The 23,362-nt window shown below is 44.1% G+C and overlaps 1 protein-coding gene across 2 annotated transcripts in view; it reads left to right on the forward strand.

Moving 5' to 3' along the window:
- PARG (poly(ADP-ribose) glycohydrolase) overlaps positions 1-4,851 on the forward strand; it is a 68,997-nt gene extending 64,146 nt beyond the window's left edge. The window contains exons 15-16 of one of the 2 annotated variants that reach the window (XR_009742775.1): positions 589-717; positions 1,447-1,631. Coding sequence is in view for 1 of the 2 variants with exons in the window: in XM_061449766.1 (XP_061305750.1) it covers positions 589-717; positions 1,447-1,610 (293 nt within the window). In the remaining variant the exon portion in view is untranslated. Of the gene's footprint in view, positions 1-588; positions 718-1,446 lie in introns of both variants that reach the window. The other variant, XM_061449766.1, reaches the window with a different exon arrangement.
- The last annotated feature ends 18,511 nt before the right edge of the window (positions 4,852-23,362 follow it).

The following is a 23,362-nucleotide window of genomic DNA, read 5'->3' on the forward strand; positions in this document are numbered from 1 at the left end:
ATGGACACCTTAAATTGCACAGTAAGAGGATGCAGAATCATAAGTCTCATCTTAGGAGCTAAAAGTTGGGTCAGGTCCTGCTTTGTGTAGCTTAACTTAGTGAAAGTTTGGCACCCTTCCTTCTGAAGGGTGGCAGAGAGTAGAAATCGTGATGTGCTTAATGGGTGCCTTTTACCCCACTATTGGTGACTTGATGCAAGCAGCTTAAACCAGGATGTGAGATGGTGCTCTGTTGTTTGTGCTGCCTCGCATGTTTATTAGCTTATTAATGGCTGCAAGGTGCTTGAGGGTAGGCATGGACCAAAATAAACCCCAAAACTTAAACGCATTGTGTATCTGGAAACTAAACGTGGTTATCACTAGTGACTCCAGCACAGAGTACTTCCACACTGAGCTGCAGTGCCCAGTATTCTTCACTTTGTTTTAAAAGTGGAACTAATACTTGTCTACCCATTGTTCAAATTGTCTTGTAGCATTTACTTGGAGATGAGTGGTATGATTATTTGCTGTAAACTTCAGGCTGTGTTTTTTCCCTTCGCTAGATTGCTTTATCCTGTGTTCATGTGTGTAATCTTTTTGTTGTTTCAGCCTTAATACAGATACTGGCAGCTGCTGAGGCTGGACGTGATGTTGTTTATTTTACCTTTGGAGATGTGGAGCTGATGCGGGATATTTACAGCATGCACACTTTTCTCTGTGAGAAGGGCCAAACTATTGGTGAGCATAAAGAAATCTCATGCAGTGAAGAGACTTAACTGTCTCTAAATGGAAATTGTCCAGTAAGAATTACTGTCATCAAGTTCTGAACACAAGCAAATGGGTCTTGGTTCATTTGTACCTGTTTCCAGAGTGGGGAACTCTTCTGATTCAGGGTCAGCTGTACAGTGTTAATCTGTTAGAAGACTTCCAGAATCCTCTTCTAATTCACTGGTAAATTACAGTCCAGAATTTAGAAATATATATGACAGAAGATTTGCAAAAGTAAGATAACTCAGAATGCTTTAAAAAGGGAAAATGTGCTTGTGCATTCTTGATGTAGGTTTGGTTTACAGTGGTTCTGGCTTGATCCCACAAGATGCAGTCAGATGTGTGATAAGAAAAGTGGTGTATCGGTTGCCCCACTGTAAATGTTAAATGTCTGGGACAGAAGCACAAAGCTAGGTAGTTGGCAATACATTGTCAGTCATACACAAGCCTAATGTTTGGGTAGCTCGTGCAGAAAGCTCAGCAGAAAGTTGAGGAGCCCACCGTGTGTTCTGAACAAACTTGGAAACAGTCATGTTCCCTTTATACTGTTCTCTACCTCCTCTTTCACTGCTCATTTAAAGAGATGTTCCATGCCACTGTCTCAGCATGAGCATACATTTCTGGTCTTTATTTGCAACCATACATTCTTCATATGACATGATCTTAAGTGGTTTTTAATTATTTCTTTTTATTTTAAAGGGGATATTTACAGGCTGTTACTGAGATATTACAATGAAGAATGCAAAAATTGTTCTACTTCAGGACCAGATATCAAGCTCTACTCTTTTATATACAACACCATTGAGTCCTATGCAGATTCTACTGATGATGATGAAGAAAAAGGGTTGTGCTTTGATGATTAAAATACTTGAATTTGATCAGAATATTGTTCATCTCCTCCCTCTGGTATATCATGTGAATTACTGGGTATAATTGGCTTAATATATATTGACTGCATTTGTAGTTATGTATACACTTAAAACCCCCACCTTTTAAGAGACAAAATTTTTGGGTGGTTTTATACATGAAAACCTTGTTCATGTGTGTACAGGAAAGATTTCTTTGGTAAATCTGGTTTGCATTATACTTTGTTAAGCAGGACATGTTGTAACATGTTTGTGTTTCAGTCAAGAGATTGCTGAAGACCGTCAGAAGATTTCCCTGTATTCCATTGCCTTTATTTTTCAGAACTTGTATCTCGATTTCTCATGTAAACTGAGTGCTGGCGTACAGCCAGCCTTGTAACTCTTGGGGTGATGAAAGAGAAGTGTTGTAATGATCATTCTGATTTAAAATTGTCATAATTTGATAACCCCCTTAAGACTGCCACAATGCCATCATTGTTCTTAACTTTTTCATTGATTTAACTTAGTGTCCTGGGTTTAACCTAATTTTTTAGTAAATGGTTAAAAATGGGCAGATTCTGGAGGAGCTGTAATGCATTTCACAACTGCATGGTCTTCATTGAACCAGGTGTAAAAGTTAGCATGGAGAAAGAACAAAGTATGGGAGGGTGGGAAAATGAGAAATGTGACCAAAGTTAGAAGCAGAGAGAAACATGTTCACATGAAACTCTAATACCGTTCTGTTGGTGCTATCTGTTACAACATTGAACAAGGTCTTAGACACGTTAGTGTATCTGAAGTTTCTCAGGCTTCACTGTTGTTGGTGATATTATTTGAATTAGGGTCTGTTAGTTGTGTTTATATTTTCGTATCAGTTCTCCTTTATTGTAATGTGCATACATGTGAGCATGAGATCTCCATGGGATAGCTTGAGTGAGGAAATAGAAATCACTTATCAGCTGGAGGAAAGTCTGCAGGCAACACGTAAAAACACAAGTTAGGAGTTTGCACCTGTGTCTTTTTAGGCATGAAAATAACAACAATGAAGAGAAGGCAAAATATGTGTGAAACCTGTCCTATTACTATCTCTGTGAATACCAAACTAGTGTGGCTGTAGTTCCTTAATGGTTTACACAAAACTGTAGATACATCTGTGATAAAACTTCTCCAGGTTTATGTACGGAGCCAATCCAATGAAACTGTCTATTCGTGGTTTAAACCCAGTCTAAGTTTAAGCTCAAATTGCTAAATTTAGACTCTTCTGTGTTAGAGTTTCTTGTCTGTCATGGTTGCTATCACAAGTTTAGCAATGCAAGTGAAAACTGCAGCAGGAAATGTAGTGAGCTATGCCTCTGGTATCAGCAAATCCTTTTGGCTAATGTCAGATAAAACCTCTCCAAGCCTGAAACACAACCTGGTAATCAAATACTGGAAGCTTTTGGCAGTCTGGCCTACCATAAAGCACTTGCTGCTTGAGCTGGTCTGGTGGAAGCAATAGCACTTTGGGTCATTTATAAAATACCTTTGGAGTGCTGCGCCATTAATGCTAAGCAGCAGCTTGGAAGCATGTTGCTTGGAAGGTGACAGCAGTTCAAGGGTTTCTTTCTGTTCTTCCTACCAGCTGTAGCTTTCTCCACCCCCATTACAGGGAAAAGATTTGGGCTACTGTTTCAGGTGTTTTTCTGTGCTTGCAACTTGTGTCCTCGGAGTTAGCTGAAATATTTTCTCCTGTTCCTGATGTCCCAGCGTTGACTCAGATTCTGGCAATAGGAGTAACAGTGTTTTGTCAAAATCTCTTCGAGCATTTAGGTTCAGCTGTGATAGTGCTTCTAGAGGCATTGCCGATGATAAATGTACCCTGTTAATTAAGACAAGTGATGGAAAACTGGTGCTATCTGCCAAACCTCCTTCACCATACTACTCAGGATTTCCTATAGAAGAGGTGAACAGAATTTTTTCTGAAACAAGTGGAAGGAAATACAGCAAAAAGCCTGAAGTGGCTGGGTATGATCTCCCCTTTATTGTAAATGAATGCATCTTTATTAATGCGGTATTAATTCTCATTGAGATTGGTCAGGTATGAAAAATGTCCCAAAATAAGATGGCATAAAATTCTACTTCAGCTCTAGAAACAGAAAAATATATTTAACTTTAGAAAGATTCTCTCAAGATCATATTATAGGGTATCTGGTTAAGAGAGTTTTTGCAGTGTCAAGTGTTTCCAGGATAATCCTGTATGTTTTATGCAGCTTATGTTTTCACTGATACCTGATGGGGAAGATAGGCTTTTATTTGAGAGAATTCTTCAGGATAGGCCTACCTTACATTCCCCCCTCCTTCCCCCCATGAAATACGGTTGTATGGACAGGAGAAAAGGAAAATAACTTATTTTCTGTGTGATGTGTCATCTGAGTAAGAGTGATACATCCTGTATTCTGCTGTGTGTCCCTGATCTGGTAAAGGGCAATGTTGTAAGAACATTTTGAATACGACTTTGATTGCAGACAGGTTGAAGATTGTATTTTTCTTGGTTTAGTGGGGATTAGCTCTGGATAGCCCAGAGTTAACAAACGAGCAACAGTGTTATATTCTCATGACTTTCTAATTCAATAAAGAGCTAAACTGCCCAGAATGCTGCATGTGGGAGCAGGAATTTTGCATCAGCCCAGTATGTGTTCTGCATCTCTTTTCCTCCGCCTGTCACTGTTTATAAACTCCCTGAGTTTTCTTTAGCTGGAGGTGCCTTTTGGTGCTTTATTTGAAGTAGTGTGGAATGGAGACACAGAAGATCTCTTTGCGCAGCCCAGTAAGCTTCAGTTCCATTCTTCTAGAAACCTGTTTATGCAGTAGTCCCCTTCTTGGGTTTTGTATTCCTTTAGGGATGTTTGCTATATGATTTCACATAAAAATAAGATTCCTACCAAACTTTTGTTTTATACTTTTTAGTAGCCAAATTGAACGCTTAATATGAACAACAGGCAGTCATGTAGATTGCAATGTTGCCTCATAGTCACATGTGGTGTTGGAGCACTTCTGTAGTTTTACAGCTCTTGCACCTAAATTCCTCAGTTTTGAGGTGTTCTTATCTAATGAAGAGTACCCATTACTGTATATATATTAATTTATAAACCGTTCAAGTGTTCCTGACATTCTTCTAAACTTACAGTTTATGCACCATTATATTATATTGATTTTTCTGGATCTGTATGCTAATGTTTACATGATTTTGTAGGAATATGATTAAAAAATTCTGACTGAAGCAATACCGTGTGCATTGTCTTGTAATGTACTTCCCAGGGCAGAAATTCCAGCACATTTGAAAGCACATGGCACGATACTACAGAGATTTCTAGCAGTAAATGTAATAATTCAAGTATTTTGACATGTATGGCTAATTTGTTCTTACTGTACAGTATTGTAGCGGTTACTTCCATCTGTGTAGTGGTGGACAGAGGAAGTAACCACAGGAAATTGGAAGGGTGCTGGCATGAGTGTGAGATTTCTAATGTGTCCATTTGCATGGACAGAGATTTCTAATGTGGCCATTTGCAGACATTTCAATGCTATTTTCTGACTTGCTTTTGGTGAGAAGTGTTTGGTTATTCTTTGAACTTAGTGAAGGAACTATAACTAAATAAAAGCAAATAAAACCTGCAAAATATATAAATAATGAATATGCTGCATAAATGTTTGCATGGTTTGTAAAATGGCATCCTCCTTAATGAGAAAATTTAGATGTTCTTCAAAAATCTTAAGTTTTAATGAGTAAGGAACTAATTTTTTTCTAGCATTACATGAAATGAGGATAAAATACAAATTTTTGATTGTTCTCAAGGGTTTAGATGTGATGCTGTCTCTGGCTGCCTCATACTGGGTCTTTGCTCATGTTCAAGCATGGTTTGCCATTCCCGAGTTTAGATTTAACTTTCATGTAAATGGCCAAAATGATACCGTTCTCTATACGCAGCATATGTCTGAGTGCTGGATAATCTGGATATGGCAGACTTCTGGTAGTGTGATGCCTGGGTAGGGAACGGGTCATGCCCTTTGTGTTGAACCTTGTAAATCCCAGGTGGTGGGGTAGCAGAGGGTGCTCACACTCTGCCCCTGCAGTGGGGAAGCTGCTGCTGGTCTGTCCGGTCCCAGGCTGTCACTGGTCTAACTGTAATCAGCAAACATCCTCAGGAATATGCTTTATTAATTCTTAAAAGCCACTGGAGCCTGTGGAGATAACTCCTTGGGGGGGGATAAAGCACAATTGCAAGGGCTGCTTCCCCAGGGACTCTTTCCATTTTTCTCAATTGCAAGCCATTGGCTTCCCACCTGTGTCAGTGCTCAGATATAGAGGAGTCTCAGACAGTGGAATTTCACAACTTTTGACTTTTTTGTTCTTAACATCCTCTTGGCCTAGGCAGCTTTCTGTGACAGGATGGACAGATGGATGTCAGACCTTGGGACAGCAAAAGCTGTTATAAACTCCATGAGGTTCACCAATGTATTTATGTATTAGCCAGTGTAGGGTTATGCAATGTTTGCTCTGGATGGATAACTGGGTTTGTGGGTTTTTTCCTTCCTTTTGTTTTTGTGGTAGGTTTTTGTTTTGTTTTAAATCTGCAAAAATCTCACTGACTTTGTGATACATTTTTGACAAGGGTGACAACATCCATAAAATTATGGAAACTGCAAGATGCTAGAGCTGTCTGGAGTTGCTGGGGTTTTTAACTGAGAATTGAGTATTTATGATCTTGTTTTGTGCTAACAGTGTTTCATGCTCATTTATCATTGCTTAAGTGAGTGTGACCTGGAAGCTGTACAGGAGGTATCTGTCACTGATAACTCCATTACAGCAATACCATCAATTTCTGCTTAACGGAGCTGTCAGCTAGGGTTACATTACATGTTTCTGGCGAGTGACACTTGGTACGCGGTTAAAGGAAGCACTGGTATGTTCCAAGTCCCTTTGGTAACACTGTGATATGCTGTCATGATGTTTGTGGATATGCATACACTTTGCATTGCTTGCTGGCTAGCTGATATTATAGAAGCTTAAAGCTGTCACAAACTACAGGGTGTGCAGACCATTAATATGTAGTTAATCAGCTGTAAATCTACAAGAGGACAGCAGAACCTGCGCCTGATGGAGAGAGAGACTGTGCTGTCTTTACATCTGACTGTGCTTGCTAGTGGCCTGGGGTCCACAATTCTCACACCTCAGCCCTTTTCTACATCAGATGGAAAATGATTGCACTGAAAATCTTTTCCACAGCTTATCTGCTCAACAACAAGAAAAAGACAGGTTTGGAATGGGGTGGGGTGTGGTTACCTTTTTTTTTATTTCCTTTTTGAGCATCTAAGACAATGACGTTCAATTTTTCAGAGCAATGGAATACAATGAATGGATTTCTTCATTGGGTGTAAAATGGTAAAAACATGCCTAATTTAAGTAAAAATTGCTGAAAGGCCCCAACTCCTCTTTCTGCCCGAGTGTTGGTTTGTATAAAGCTCCTCTTGGAGGAGCCTACCCGAATAAGATTTTCCACAGACACTTCTTGTCTAACCTGTTCTCAGTTATATTCACCCAGAAGGTCCGGTTCAGTGGTGCCTTTGTTTTATTGTTCTTTAAAGAGACGCCTTCTGCAACTGCTTGGAATTCTTATACCTACTATAGCTGCTTCCTTTTGCAATCAATATTATCAAAGTGAGATTCTGCACAGATAAAAACTGCATTTGCTAAATAGGAAGGGAGCAAAAAAGCAGTGGAGTATGTTTGTATTTAAAGTCTGTGTTTGGAGTTCTGTTACCAAGAAACAGAATCTAGTGCTACACGAGTCTGGATGCACAACATACACGCATTAACACTTTATCACCATCCCTACATGGGATGACCCAGCAAATGCTGAAGTTCCAAAGGCTATTTTTGTAGGAAGGCAGTTATGACAAATTACAATGCTGCTTTAAATGTATCCTTATGTCATCACTTTTCTAATACACCTGACCTTGGCTAAAGGCTCCCGGCATTATTTTTGCCTGGAAGCACAGCATTTGCTAGATTTTGTGTAAGCTGTAATTTACATTAGGAACAACAGCTGGAGTATGTGAGAAATTAAACCTCTGTAAATCCTGGCTGGATATGCTCTGTAATGGCTACTGGGTACGGATTGGCTCTTCAGGACTGACAGGGATGAAATAGACTGTAAAGATCTTTCCCCATTACAGGAGTTTGACCTGCTCCACTCATAATGGAAATCATTTGTCAGATTAATCTGTTGTGCTATTTCTACATTAGGTGTTACATACAAAGGGACACTTGGGAATGGTCCTGACCTTGAACTATGGCGTTAGTGTGGATTATCACTGAGCAGGAAGAAGCTTTGTTTACTTCCATTTGAAAGCAGAGGAAACTAAATCAAATAAATGTTGGAGAGTGGCTACTTCAGATTTAGATGTAGTTTATGTCATCTGCCTTTCAGATGCTTCAGAAGAACCTTCTGCCATGGCCTTACATCAGTGAGGACATTGCTTCTCTGCACTGGGCTTTCAGCTGCAAGTTGAAGGGACATGCTGAATTTGCTTATTTCTGTCATTCATCAAAGCATCTTGGCACACCAGGTGCAATAAAGATATTCTATAGATTAAAGTGTTTCACCATGGCACAGAGTTAATTTTGCTAATATTTGAAGACTTACCTTTTCAAAATTAAAGGGTAAGAAAATAGCTTTGAATAGCTAAATCCCATTATTGAATAATGACAAGATTTTCCTTAATGTACCAGGGATTGATTGGATCTAAACCAAAATGTCATGGAAATAAATTAAGATAATTCTAAGTGTTTCACACCTTTTCATATAGAAGATAAGGTCCTAAAACATTGTATTTGCAAATACAGAGCTAACTTTATCTTCAAAATGCCTGCATTGTAAGGTAATTATCTTAGAATCATAGAATCAGAATAGTTAGGGTTGGAAAGGACCTTAAGATCATCTAGTTCCAACCCCCCTGCCATGGGCAGGGACACCTTATGCTAAACCATCTCACCCAAAGCCTCGTCCAACCTGGCCTTGAACACTGCCAGGGATGGAGCATTCACAACCTCCCTGGGCAACCCATTCCAGTGCCTCACCACCCTAACAGGAAAGAATTTCCTCCTTATATCCAATCTAAACTTCCCCTGTTAAATTTTAACCCATTACCCCTTGTCCTATCCCTACAGTCCCTAATGAAGAGTCCCTCCCCAGCATCCCTATAGGCCCCCTTCAGATACTGGAAGGCTGCTATGAGGTCTCCACGCAGCCTTCTCTTCTCCAGGCTGAACAGCCCCAACTTCCTCAGCCTGTCTTCATACGGGAGGTGCTCCAGTCCCCTGATCGTCCTCGTGGCCCTCCTCTGGACTTGTTCCAACAGTTCCATGTCCTTTTTATGTTGAGGACACCAGAACTGCACACAATACTCCAGGTGAGGTCTCATGAGAGCAGAGTAGAGGGGCAGGATCACCTCCTTTGACCTGCTGGTCACGCTCCTTTTGATGCAGCCCAGGATACGGTTGGCTTTCTGGGCTGCGAGAGCGCGCTGCCGGCCCATGTTCATTTTCTCATCGACCAGCACCCCCAAGTCCTTCTCCACAGGGCTGCTCTGAATCTCTTCTCTGCCCAACCTGTGGCTGTGCCTGGGATTGCTCTGACCCAGGTGTAGGACCTTGCACTTGGCATGGTTAAACTTCATGAGGCTGGCATCAGCCCACCTCACAAGCGTGTCAAGGTCCCTCTGGATGGCATTCCTTCCCACCAGGGTATCAACCGAACCACACAGCTTGGTGTCATCGGCAAACTTGCTGAGGGCGCACTCAATCCCACTGTCCATGTCAGCGACAAAGATGTTGAACAAGACCGGTCCCAACACCAATCCCTGAGGGACGCCACTCGTTACTGGTCTCCAGCTGGACACTGAGCCATTGACCACAACTCTTTGCGTGCAGCCATCCAGCCAGTTCTTTATCCACTGAGTGGTCCATCCATCAAATTGATGTCTCTCCAATTTAGAGACAAGGATGTCGTGTGGGACAGTGTTGAATGCTTTACACAAGTCCAGGTAGATGACATCAACTGCTCTACCTCTGTCCATCAGTTCTGTAGCCCCATCATGGAAGGCCACCAAATTGGTCAGGCAGGATTTCCCCTTAGTGAAGCCATGCTGGCTGTCACCAAGCACCTTGTTGATTTTCATGTGCCTTAGGATGCCTTCCAGGAGAATCTGCTCCAAGATTTTGCCAGGCACGGAGGTGAGACTGACTGGTCTGTAATTCCCCAGGTTATCCATTTTCCCCTTCTTGAAAATGGGGGTTATATTTCCCTTTTTCCAGTCATCGGGAACTTCACCTGACTGCCATGATTTCTCAAATATGATGGCCAGTGGCTTCACAACTTCACTCACCAGCTCCTTCAGGACCCGTGGATGGATCTCATCAGAACCCATGGACTTGTGCACATTCAGATTTTTAAGATGGTCTCGAACCAAATCCTCTCCTACAGTGGGTACAAGGTCTTCATTCTCACAGTCCCTGCATCTGCCTTCCAAGACTTGGGTGGTTTGGTCAGAGCCTTTGGCAGTGAAGACCAAGGCAAAGAAGTCATTCAGAACCTCAGCCTTCTCCAAATCCTGTGTAGCCAGTTCTCCTGAGAGCTTCCTGAGGGGGCCTACGTTCTCCCTAGTCTGTTTTTTATTTGCTATGTACCTGTAGAATCCCTTCTTGTTATCTTTAATACCTCTAGCTAAGTTTAATTCTAACTGGGCCTTAGCTTTCCTAACCTGGTCCCTAGCTTCTCGGACAACACCCCTGTACTCTTCCCAGGCCGCCTGTCCTTGCTTCCGCTTTTTATAAGCCTCTTTTTTCATTTGAATTTTCCTCAGCAGCTCCTTATCCATCCAAGGAGGTCTCCTGGCCCTCCTGCTGCACTTCCTTCTAGTTGGGATGCAACACTCCTGAGCTTGTAGCAGGTGATCCTTGAATATCAACCAACAGTCCTGGGCCCCTCTGCCCTCTAGGGCTGTATCCCATGGAACCTTCCTAAGCAGGTTCCTGAAGAGGCCAAAGTCTGCTCTCTTGAAGTCCAGGGCAGTGAGCTTGCTACACCCTCTTCTCACTGTCCTGAGGATCTCAAATTCGAGCATCTCATGATCGCTGCACCCAAGGCTGCCCTGGAGCATCACATTTCCAACAAGCCCTTCCCTGTTGGTGAGCACGAGGTCAAGCATGGCACCTCTCCTTGTCGGCTCCTCTATTACTTGCAGAAGGAAGTTGTCTTCTACACAACCAAGGAACCTCCTGGATTGCTTGTGCCGGGCCGTACCGTCCTTCCAACAGGTGTCAGGGTGGTTGAAGTCCCCCATGAGAACAAGGGCCTGCGAGTGTGAGGCTTTTCCTATCTGTCTATGGAGTGCTTCATCCGCAGGTTCTCCTTGATCAGGCGATCTGTAACAGACCCCCACAGTAATGTCTCCCATAGCTGTATTCCCTTTAACCCTGACCCACAAACTCTCATTGGACTGCTCACCTGTCCCCAGAGTTCTATACTCTCCAGCCTATCCCTAACATAAATGGCAACTCCCCCTCCCCGCCTGCCAGGCCTTTCTTTTCTAAAGAGCCTGTAACCTTCCATTCCGACACTCCAGTCATAGGAGCCATCCCACCATGTTTCTGTGATGCCTGTTATATCATACCCCTGTAGATGTGCCCACATCTCTAATTCCTCTTGTTTGTTCCCCATGCTACGGGCATTTGTATAGAGGCATCTGAGCGGAGCTCCAAATGAAGCCGGCGCATTGGCTGGAGCAGCTGGGATATTTCTACATTGCTCCAAGCATTTATTATAGGTGCTGGCAACTGACTGGGTGTGTTGGAATGGAATGATGCTCTCCTCCCCCAACACATCTAGTTTAAAGCCTCCCTGACCAATCTGGCAAGCCTCCTACCAAAACTGCTCCCTCCCTTCTTTAGACCAGCTCCACCAGCCCCCACTAGACCTGGCCTACAAGCTTGGGTCCCGTGTTCAAGGCACCCAAACCCCTGACTATGACACCACCCTTTTAACCATTTATTAACCTGGCCAATCCTCCTAGCTTTTTTTAGGTCCTCCCCTGTATTCTGGAGAATTGATGAAAAGACCACCTGAGCTCCAGAGCCCCTAACCACATCTCCCAGGGCTCTGTAGTCCTTCTTTATGTTCCCCAGGCTACTACTATCTATATCCCTAGCACACCACATGTATTACCAGTGGGTAATAGTCCGTGGGACTTACTAGAGCAGGCAGCCTCTCTGCCACATCCCTGATCCGTGCCCCCGGTAGGCAACACACCTCCCTTGAGACGGGGTCTGGCCGGCAGACAAGTGCTTCTGTCTCTTTCAGTGCAGAGTGCCCTACTACTACGACCTGCCGCTTTTTCCTGGCAGCACCAGTAGAGATCTTCTTTAGCAGTGCATAAGCTGGCTGTTTCTGGCTCGAGTGCGCTTCCTCATTAGCCCCCTGCAGGACAGCAAAGCGGTTCTGCGTGGGGACAGGGGATTTAGGGGGAAGCCCCTCGCTTTTGGTTGTCCTTTTCCTTCTTTTTTTCGGTTTTTTGTTGTATTTTTTTTTTGTTGTCACTAATTCCCAGCTTCCCGGGTTAAGGGCCTCCTTCTTTCCTCCATGAGCTAGAGGTGAAGCTCGAGGCCCCTGCGTCGTCTGGGCCGGGAGCAAGCATTCCTGCTTCCTCTCAGCTTCTCTGACATCTCGCAGTCTATTAACAGCATCCCGCAGCTCAGCCCCTGCTGCAGGAGAACCTCCACCAGGGAGCACCGAGTGCAGCCCTGCCCATTGCGCACCCTCCCCTCACCAGACCAGTGCAGGCACTCTCCTCTCTACACCCCGAGCTCTGAGCTGCACCCTCCCCTCTCGTCGGCTCTGTCTGGGTGCCTACGCTGGCCACCGCCGGGGCAGCCAGAGCAGACAGAACTCCCAGACCGGGCCCTGGTCATACGACGAGCGCTCACCATGCCGCGCTCCTGATCGCTTGCGCTCCCTGGGGCAGGTTTTTACCCAGTCAGGGCTGGTGCCGCTGCTTCAGGCTCCGCCCCGTGTGAGTCAGCTGCTCGCTCTCGACAGCTGAGCTGCCGGCTCCCGGGCAGGTCCTGTCGATGACCTGAGGCTCCCTCGGTGGCTGTTGTCGCTCTGAGTTGAGGCTCCTGGACGCTGATCTCCCCCCTGCTCCGGTGTTGAAGGCGTCCTCTCTCGAGCTACTCTTGTTGCAGTTTTAAGTCATTATTTCACCTGTTGCCTGAGGAATTTTACAGCAGAGCAGCATTAATAAGGTGCCAGGAGTACAAATTTCATAGCTTAATCTCTGTCATAAATGGAACTCATAAACAAAGTGGTATTTTCATTCATAATTACTTGCCCTGCGGCAAATATGGGTCAGGAACGAAGGGATCATTGATTTTACATTCTGTGGAAAATAAGAATCTTCATATTTTTGAGGAGAAAGGTAAATCAATCAGTGACTTCTGGGCAAGGATTGAACACGTGGTATGTAACTCTGTATGTAACACATTGTGAAGCTCAGCTAAGTGGCATTTATGCTTTACTGTTGGTGATGACAATTCCTTGGGCATTCATAATGAAAAAGAGACCTACTGATTGATTGTGTCCCCCCTCCATTCCACCTCCTCCATTCCACCACCTCCCTGTACAAAAACACTCACAGCTGAACCCAGCAGATTAAATTTACAATGCAACTGATCTGGAGCTTTCCCCACACATCTGAAACTTGACTGTTTGATTGCAGGCAATCATGAGGACTAGGTATTTCTGATGCCAAATAAGTACCTCCTAAACTCACCTGACTTCAGCATCTGGGGCTCTACATCTTTTGACTGACTGACTGAAGTTTTTGAAGTGTTAAAGTCATTTGTCAGTCACTCGTGTGACAGCTGCAACTGCACCTTCTGCACGTGAGTTTTGAAAGGGTTTTGTTACCCTGACAGGCACCAGGAGCTCCCTTTGTCTGTTTGGAAAGCTTTTGGCCCCACTAACTTGAAGGGTTTCAAGGCTAATCAAATTACTGTTTGCTTTAAGTAAGCACCCCCTCTGTTTGCCTTATGATTACATGTGACCTTCAGATAGCCTCAAAATGTTAATAAATTACTTTGAGATTGGTTTCTGCTACAGTCCAGTAGAAGCTGCTGACAGATCTATGTAAAACTGTACCCATGAAGATTGTTCAATCTGTGGCCAAAATAACGCATTTATATCCTTAAAGGAGCAGGGGAAGGCTTTGCTGGAATTCTGCTGTTTAGAAAATTCATATAGTAACTGAGAGAACTGTGACTTGAGGGAGTTAAATGCAACCTCAGGTTCTGACCTCAAGCAATACTTGGCCAATGTTTTAATGAATGGCATGCACAGGAATGTATGGAAGTGATGACCAGCATCTTGAAAACAACAAATGGCACCAGGTATTCTCTGCAGCCTTAATATTTCTCTAGGGCTGAGACACAACACAAGCAGCAGTAGCCAAAGTACCCTAATGTTGTATTTAGTAGATTGTGTCTTAAAGCATTTCCAAAAGTGAGTATTTGGAACACCCTCAGGTGGGGAAAATTCTCTGAAGTGTGCTGAGGGGGAGAATGAGGTGAGGGGTTCATGAAGGTCCCCATTCAGTGCTGTCTAGCAGACACAGGCAGCACCTTTACCTTATTCTGTAAGGTAAAGCACACAGGTGCCACAAACCCAGACCCAGCTCCTGAAAAACATGTGTTTTGTCCCAGCTTGAGAAGGTGTAAATTCCTTCCAAAAGGCTCTTTGTTTACTGAAACGCTTGCTTTATCTCTCTGTTCTGGTCTGATGGCCTCGCTGCCTCTTGGCTCCTCAGTGGTGTCTAGCCAATGATCTCAGCCTCGGCCCGAAATGTTCACCCTGTCTGCAGGAGGAATCATAATTCAGCCTCCCGGCTTACTCCTGTTAAGCTTCTATCGCACACAGAGTGCCCGTGGTGACAGTGTGTGCCATCTACACTTAGTGGCTTTAGAGTATTTACTGAACTGTCACCTTCAAACTCATTTACTTGAGACTTGGTCTAATCACAGTCCCGAAAGTGACATGCAACCCTTGCTCTTCAGAGCTAGATCCTTCCCTTGCTACAATGTTGCAAGGGTGGTAATGAGCGTGGATTGTGATTTGCTAGCGGGACTGAATAAGAAATGACAGGTAGGATTATACTTCTCCCTATCCACAAACCTTTATGGAGGTTTTGATTTTTTTTTCTCCCCTTTAATTGGCTTCAGTGCCAGCCTTCCACAGGCAAGTGTGCACATCCAGGGAAGGGGTCTACATGGGAAAGGTCTGTAATTGCCTTGGGCTGCTACAGCAATAGCACTAAGAATCTAAACATAACATCATTACAATCCAAACTTGTTTCACCATGGCTTCTGCCTTTCACTTAATGATGTTGCTCTTCATGTAGTCTACTGGGCATTGAAGGAGATACTACAGTTAATCAGACTAGGATTGCACACAGCTCAAAATGTCTTAAAATGAAACTGTAACAATCCTCTTTTCATGTTAGTAAAACAAGCACCATCCAGGCACCCTCCGGTAACTGCAGAGAAGACTAGAGAGCCAGGCACCATTATGATGCTGTGTCCTGAGCACCACAACTGCCTCGTGTTAGTAGCACAACTGTAAGCTCAGCATTGGTGGGTGCAGACTTCATAAAATGGGAGGACCTGTGTAATGTAACAGCCTGAACTGCACATCGACCTGGTCTGAAAGGAATTGAGAGCAAAGTCAGAACAATGCATTCTGCGTTGATAAAGCAAGCACAGAACAACGGGCCAGGGACATGTTTGGGGTGAATGTGGCATTTTTCCTACACCACTACCGTTATTTTTTCTGAGAATCTAGTCAGAGATATGGTGGCTGCCAATGGATCCAGAGTCCAAGTGAAGCATGAACAGTACGCTCACCCTGGTAACTGAGACATCAGTTACATCAGCGCAGATGTTTCTACTTTACTGGAGAAAAATTGTACAGTAAAAGACAGGTAACAAAAATTAAGGGAAGTCTGGAGCTGTTCAGCTGTGAACAAGAATCACTCCCTAATACTGTCCAGCTGCATCCAGCACTGTGAATGTAAAGTTTTCGAATGGTTACCATCAGGAACATAAGAAACGTTTGTTGCTCTGCATGTGATAGATTCGATATTTACAGCCCACCCCTGAGCCCTCAGATAATTTACATTAACACTTCTGCTGAAGGTCCCTTTGGCTCAGGCACCAGAGGAGAAGGGGTTGGGGGCTGCAAGAGGAAAGTGTTAGAAAGAAATTATGAAGTTTTAACTGTACAACAAGTTTGGAGAGCAGCTTCAAAGGATCCCATTAAGAAACAGATACGGTGCCAGAACAGAAGTAAACAGAAAAGCCTGTTTAGTTATTGCAGAGTAACTCGGTAGGAACAGTGCATCTAAGGGAATTCTAGCTTTGAGGCACAACATGGTGTTGATTAGTGCAAATAAACCTCTTCAAGAGTCACCTTTCAGCAATTACAATCAGACACCTCCAATGTGGCTTCAAAAGCTTCATTAGCAAACCCTGCTCCCAGTGAGGGCCACAGATCTTGGATACCTTAGAAGCTTTAACTGATGGAAGAACTGTCTTGCCTTATTTATTTTTTTCCAATTTAAAGAAGTGGGAAGATAATTACACATTCCTTCATCAGGATAAATAGCATTAAAAATCAAAATAGATCCTCCTGAAGAAAACACAGCCAGTGGTATAGAATAAGAGATGAGAATAATTCTCCAGTTGAGTGTGATGAAGTCAGAATACCTTCATGTTTTATTTTCACCAAAAGGGGCAATCTAAAGAAAAAAAAAAAAACAAACCCAACAAAAAACCCCTCAACACAGTGTTGTATGTGTAGCTAAAAGAAAGCTATCAAAAATAAAAGACTGTTTCTCTATTTTTGTTAGGATTCTCTTTTGAATCTCCTGCAAATACTGAAAAGAATTTTCTAGCAGTTTTCTCCTAATCCACTGGTAAAATACTAAAAATAGTCTTTGAAATTCTCTTTTGGTTAAGGGAAAGGCAGTTGGCAGTCAACAGTGCCAAATGCTGGCAGGCTTTTTTGCAGTGATAGTGGGAAAACTTTTGCTGTTTCTCCTGCCAACATACTAACTTCCCATTACAATACTAGGACAAATTAAGTTCAGTGCTCTGGCTAATTTCAACATGAATTCATTATTTGGCAGCTATAAGAAATGTTGTATGCCAGAGCTCCTCCCTAACCTACCTCTCTTATTGATTCACTTGCTGCTTTGTGTATGTGGTAATTCTTTGTTTACTCTGAGATTTTAACAACAATGCAGTGAGATACCAGAGAAATAATTACACCTAGAGTTGCTTTTGTTCTTGTAGTTGTAGTGGGCTAATTTGCTATCAAGGACCTGTGGAACAGTGATGTTGAAGTTGTGTTTTCCTGATTTGCATTCAGCTCTGTTTGTCTCCAACAGCTCTGCAGCCAGGCAAATGGACTCGTGCATTTTGATTCTATGCAGGAACAAGTTTGGAGAATAAAGTCACCTGAAAATCATCTGCTGTCCAGGATCAGTCGAGGAGACATCTTTGGTGATCCAATAAAACAGTATATACATCTAAGCTACTGTCTTCTCCAAAGCAATACAGCCTGAAGTTTTAGAACAGGGAATAATTAAAACCAAGATAGATGCCGTCTATGTAAAACTATCAATATGAGTTTGCGTGTTGACCAAATAATGATTGCATGCTTAACCCTAGATGTGATATGACTTCTGTTGTGAAGTTGGTGCAATTATAGATGCTTCAATCAGGTTTGAAGGAACCTTGGCGGTCATCCATGGCAGCTGCTGTTCAAAGAAAGGTCAACACTAGAATCAGACCAGACTTTTCAGGGCTCTGTTTGTTGGGTCTTGAAGGGTGGAAGATCCACAATTGTTTCTGAATCCCTGTTGCAGCATTTGTTTATCCCCTGAGAGAAAAGTGTTTTCCTTGTATCTAGATTGAACTAATATTTTCACTGTCTCTCATCCTCCTGCCATGCAGCACTGTGAAGAGCCTGGCTCTGCTGCTTCTGTCTTTTGTTTGCCACCCTCTCTCCCCCCCCCATCTCCCTTGTTACCCCTGCTACTGAGGCAAGGGCAGTCATTGCTTCCCTCCAGCTACTGGCTGTGCTTCTGTTTCCACAGCCCAGCATGCTGTTGGCTTTCCTCGCTGCTCCTCATTTAACCTGCCCAATACAAGAAACTGGGACCAGTGTTTATGTCTCCTTCACCATGGGAAGTTTGTCCTGGGAAGTCAGGGATATATCACTGAAACTTGTGGCATACAAAGCCAAGGCTTCAGCAAGGAAAGGGAGTAGAAATAACCCACGTGAGATTCCCCACATAATTTTTGCTGCAGGAGGTATCCGAGGTAATTAATATGCTTCTCTCATGTAGAACTGAGGAAGGGGAAAAGCCTGATACCAGTTGACAAAAAAAAAAAAAAGGAAGATAAAAGAGACTGGTGGAAAGCACTGAATTTGCTGCTAATTCATCAGGGTCATGATTTCACCTGTTGACTGGAGTAGTAGTAAAATGTGCTGAACATGGCTGTGTAGCTACTCCATGGAAGTATGCCCAGATGCTGGAACCCACTTGAGCCAACTGCAGAGAACACCAGCATGAAGCACTGTCTTGTGCTATTTCAAACAAGCCTTCTGCCAACACCTGAGCATGTGCCATTTTAGGGAGTGTAGTAAGTTCACCACAAAATGCAGCTACACAGCAGCTCAAAGCAGATATGTACTAGTGCTACAAAAAAAGCCCCATTTTCCCATTCAGTGCAGCTATGTCTACTAGAATAAAACTCCAAGCCATGGAGTAAGCCCAGGGAAGTTTGAATTAGAAATCTCACAGAGGAGCTGCCTGGCAGCAGTCAGCAGTTGTCAGTTGCTGCTAAAAGTAATTTGGTTCCTCCTAAAAACATGATAAGAACTCTAGGCTGAAAAGTGTGCTTACAATTAATATCTTTTCACAGTAATGGATGTAAGTGGAGCATTGACAGTGCAGGGTGTTTAACAGCAGGCAGAACGCTGGATACTGTACAGGGAGACTATAGCATGTGATGACAGTAGAGGATGCTGGGTTGGAGTTGTAACACCCTGGCGGGGTACGCCAGAATTTGTGGTTAACTTTCCCATGTGAGCTCCTGGAGTGGTAGAGCGCTCCTGGGGGGAAGGGTCAAAGCAGCTGTGGTCAACTCAAGTGACATACCCTGCCCAGGAAAGCTCCTGTGCTTAGGAGAAGGGGTTAATCTGAGTGCCTGCTGGGTTAATTTCAGAGTATTTCAATTGAGAGGGTTGCAGAAAAGGAGGATAAATGTTGTACAAGGAATTGGTGCAAATTCCAACTGGAGGAGTGTGCTGTTTCTCTGCTACTCTTTAGAGGGATTTAAAAAGTTTTTTAGCACTTGAAATGTCTACATAGGATAAGCAGCAAAAACCTCAAAGCCTCTCCACTGAAAACTAAATTAATAATTTGTTGGAGCTGTTTGGTCTAGGATGCTCTAAAGTTTTAAGCCTCAAATGTAAAAATTAAACAATCCTAATTGTTTAATCCTAAAAACCAGAGCCCAGGACATTCACTGTATTTACTGGTAGGTTCAAAGTCTGAGGATGCTTTACCATTTCCCAATTTCTTTAAGAAGAGGCGATACTTTAGATTTGAAGCTATGTTGCTTTGTAGTTTTCTTGTATAATAAACACATTGAAAAGTAAAGTCAAATGGATTTTCTATTCTTGGCTTAAGAGAACTTCTGGTAAACTTTGTCTGTAGTGGAATTACATTACCAGTAACAATGAAGAGTTGCCAAAAATACATAAATGTATCTATCTCAGGAGGGAAAGCTATTAATGAGATTGTCTTTAAATGAGTAATCCTGTATCCAGACCACCTCCTATGACATTACCCTTTGAAGAAACAAGCCTACTGAGCAGTCATGCTGTGTTGGAGAGACAGTTGTGTGAAGCAATTAACCACAGGAACCTCAATGCTGATTGCAAGTAGCTGCTGAGCCAGCAAGGAAAACCGATGTCCCAAACCCAAGTGAAGACAGGGGTAAGGCATTAGAGAGTCATGCAATGCCATACTGTGTGGAACAATTGGTGGGTCCGCGGTGTGTTGCCAAAAATAGTTTGGTTCCAGTTCTGTTAAACCATGCTTTGGTTTGTCCAAACAGGTTGGTTCTAGTTTTAAGTGACACCTGAGATAAGATATAAAAGAGGCAGAAATAAGTAAGAAAGTATGTCAGATTCACACTGACATGCTGGAGATAATAAAGATAAATTTAAATCATAGTGAGACAGTGAGTCTGTCAGTACAGTAGACAATTTCACATCTGATTTCCATTTCAGGGGTGCTGTTGTGACTATCCTGCATTATACACTTTATCCAGCGCAAAACTCCACTAACATTGTAACACTTTTCCAGCGCAAAGCTCCTATAAGAATGATGCTAAGGGAGCTGGAAAACTTGGCTCTGTGTCTGCTATGAATTGCAACATTTCTAAGTTTTCAATCCACTGAGGGATTTTCATTCCAGCCAGTTTCAAAGTGTGACAGTTTAACAGGAACCAAAGCCAGGGTATGTATCTCCCTTTCGTTACTGGGATGGAGAGGTAAGCATACAAATGGACACACAAATGGGCAGGTAAATTGGAAATTGTAAGAATTAAAACTAGAATAATGAGAAAATACCTTACTGTCCACCACAGGGGCTCACTGGAGAGCAAGCAGATGGGTGCATAGAAGGTATGGCTCAGGAGGTGCAGACTGGTGGCAACAAGACACTGAATGAAGAAAAGCCCACAGCAGTACGAGAAACAGGAGGGATTCCAGTTGAAATAAGTGTTGGGGAACTGGGAGTTGCTCCAGAGCACAATAAACCAGAATTTTGCTGTTTCAAGCACACAAATTCACTTTGTGTGAGAAGGGAAGCGAAGCAAAGAAGCTAAACATAAATTCTGTGAATTTGGGCAAAGCCTTCAGGGAACAACATAAGGATTTAAAACATACTGTAACAGCTTGGTTTCTATCGAAGCATATTTACCCTGTTCACTGCAATGGTATTCAAAGTGAGACTTGACATGTAGGTTTCTCTCTGAAGAGGGGAGGTCTGCTTGTCCTCACTGTAATTTTTAATTGAATTTATGTTCAGTCAGCATAACATGATTGCTCTAAAGATGGCTTCTGTCTGCTCCTAATAAGGTTAAAACTCAGTAGCTGCAGCATTTCACAATATTTCACCACTTGCCAGAAGGCTCAACCAGCATCTGGCTAGCTGCTAGTAACCGGTTCAGCACGCACTTCACTGGGGGGGGGGGAGGAAAAATAATGGGCTCCCCCAGCCTGCCTGGACGTCTCCTCCCTGTCCTGCAGCGCTTCCAGTGCCATCCCTCTGCACAGTCTGTTCCCTGTACTAAACACTGTATCCAAAAATGTTAACACACAACCGTTCACACCTTCTCTTTGCAGTATTTAGTAGTTCCTCAAAGATGCACAGCTGCCAAGGAAACTGCTGAGATGGTAACAGGGCTTTTGATTTATTTATGTATTACTGTTTTTTTTGTGTGTGTTTTTTTGTCTAGAAGAAATGAATTTTACTTAAATCAACAGCTACAATAACCAGTAAGTCTCACGAAAATCTGTGTGACCATTAGGAGCTGAAGTCCCAGATGGAGCCCATTGTGTTGCTTCCTAAGGTTTTTGCTTCCCATTTCTGTCCACCTGGCCCTGCCAAACTCATTTTTGTGAGCACAAACCAAATTATAGCTTCTCTCATCCTTCCTGTCAAGGTGTGCTCATTTTCCCATTATTCATATCTTTTTATTTACCCAGGGAATTATCAAACATTGGGATTTATGTGATGGTGTCAATATTTACCTGAAATATACGTGTCTGTTAGACGATTGACCTTGGTTGTATGTACTGTGTAACTTGATTAAGAGCAGGTAAACAACAAATATGTTGTGCTCTGAATTATTACAGAAAATGGACAGACATTTGTAATTTGAAGACATCCAGGAGAAAAGAAGACTTTAAAGATATAAATAAAAATTCTGCCAGCAAAGAACACTTGAAATTGTATTGTCTTGTGTTTTATATTTGGCCACATACCCTGGGGCAATAAGTCACTCAGATAAAAATGCCTCAAACGTAGTTCCAATCATGTTGCCAAGGTCTACTACTTTCATTCTGCTTTATTTACAAATTTTGGAGAGAAAGTGTGAGCATCCTTGGAACATGTTCCCTTCACAGCTATTCGACTGGTGCTTTTGTTTATACTTATATTCTATTTGTAATGAAAACTATAGGGCAGGGATCACCAAAGGACTTTATACGTACACATATGGTTTAATGCTACCCTTTGCCATTAACGTCAAGTGCAATTACTTTCTTTGGGCTTGTATCTTTTAATGCCTTAACATGAGGAAGGTGCAGCACACTTATCTTCAAGGCTAGGATAATTTCTCATGTCCCTGCGATGCCTCACACTGTGCAGTTGCAAAGGTGTTGGCTTCCATCACCAGTTTTCTTTACAATCCACTGGAAATCGTGCAGATGGATGTTCATTTTATCCTGTTTTCCTTCCTACCAGGTACATCTCCTGTTACAGACAGCCCATGGCAGGTGGGTCACATACCCCAGCTGGGGCGGCATCCAGCACAGCAGTGCTTTCTCTGTATGCTGGAGGAGGTGACTGAAGCATCCACAGGGCTTCGAGGAGCGCACGGCTCCTTGTTGGAGCACACCAGTTCCGAGTCACTCTCCCGCCTCGCACCTCGTCTCGGAATGGACCGGGGCGAGCTTCGCCCCGAACATGGCGGCGGCGCTGAGGGGCGGGGGGCGTGGCCTCGGTCAGGAGCGCGGCGGCCTCTCCTACGGGCCGAGGTGCCGTGGACAGCGCCCCGCGGCCCCGCCTCGCCGTGACCTCACCGCGCGCACCGGGGGCAGCGGCCGTTGCGGCGTGCACTTCACGTGACGCAGGTAGCGGTCCCCGCCCCACGGCGCCGCGCCCCGTCCCCTCCCGTCCCCGGTCCCTCGGCGCGGCCTGTGCCCCGGGCGGTGCTGCCGCTGTCCACGGATGGGCCGGAGCCCCGCCGCTCTCGCAGGTCTGTCAGCACCGGCGCGGGGCAGCAGGCCTGGCGACCAGGTCGGAACCGGCTTGTCTCGGCTCAGCAGCAGTAGGCTCTGGTGGGCGCGGCGGGGCCAGGCCCTGCCTGTGTGAGCGTGCCATGCGGTCGGGGTCACCGTCCCCCGCGCGGGCTCCTGGGGGGATGAGGGGGGGGCGGCAGCCGCTTGCCGCGCGGTTGCAAGAGGGTCGTGCCGCAGGGCCGGGCCGGGCCACGCCACGCCCCGCCCCGGAGCGCGGCCTTCCGGCGGGGCGCCGCGGGTGGGAGTGAGGGGGGAAGGAGGCCAGCCTGACTCGGCTTCCGACAATGCCTCAGCGCCCTCGTAGCTGGGAGCACCGTGGCAGCCTAGCTGGCTCTGGCCTCTGACCGCAGCCAAGGTGAACAGGACACTGGCGTGGAAAGGTTTTGCTAGGTAGCTGAGGAAGGACCTAGTCGTGCGTTATGGGCTGGGACATAAGACTAAAACTGATGCCTTCCGGATGTTTCCGCTCTTGTTCTTTTACAACATTGTGGTGCCCTAAAGTCTGATGACGTTATG

The sequence above is a fragment of the Pezoporus flaviventris genome, unplaced genomic scaffold (assembly GCF_033815535.1).
Source record: "Pezoporus flaviventris isolate CSIRO_AGI_PZ_B2104156 unplaced genomic scaffold, CSIRO_AGI_Pfla_v1 ptg000001l, whole genome shotgun sequence".
Classification (NCBI taxonomy): Eukaryota; Metazoa; Chordata; class Aves; order Psittaciformes; family Psittacidae; genus Pezoporus; species Pezoporus flaviventris.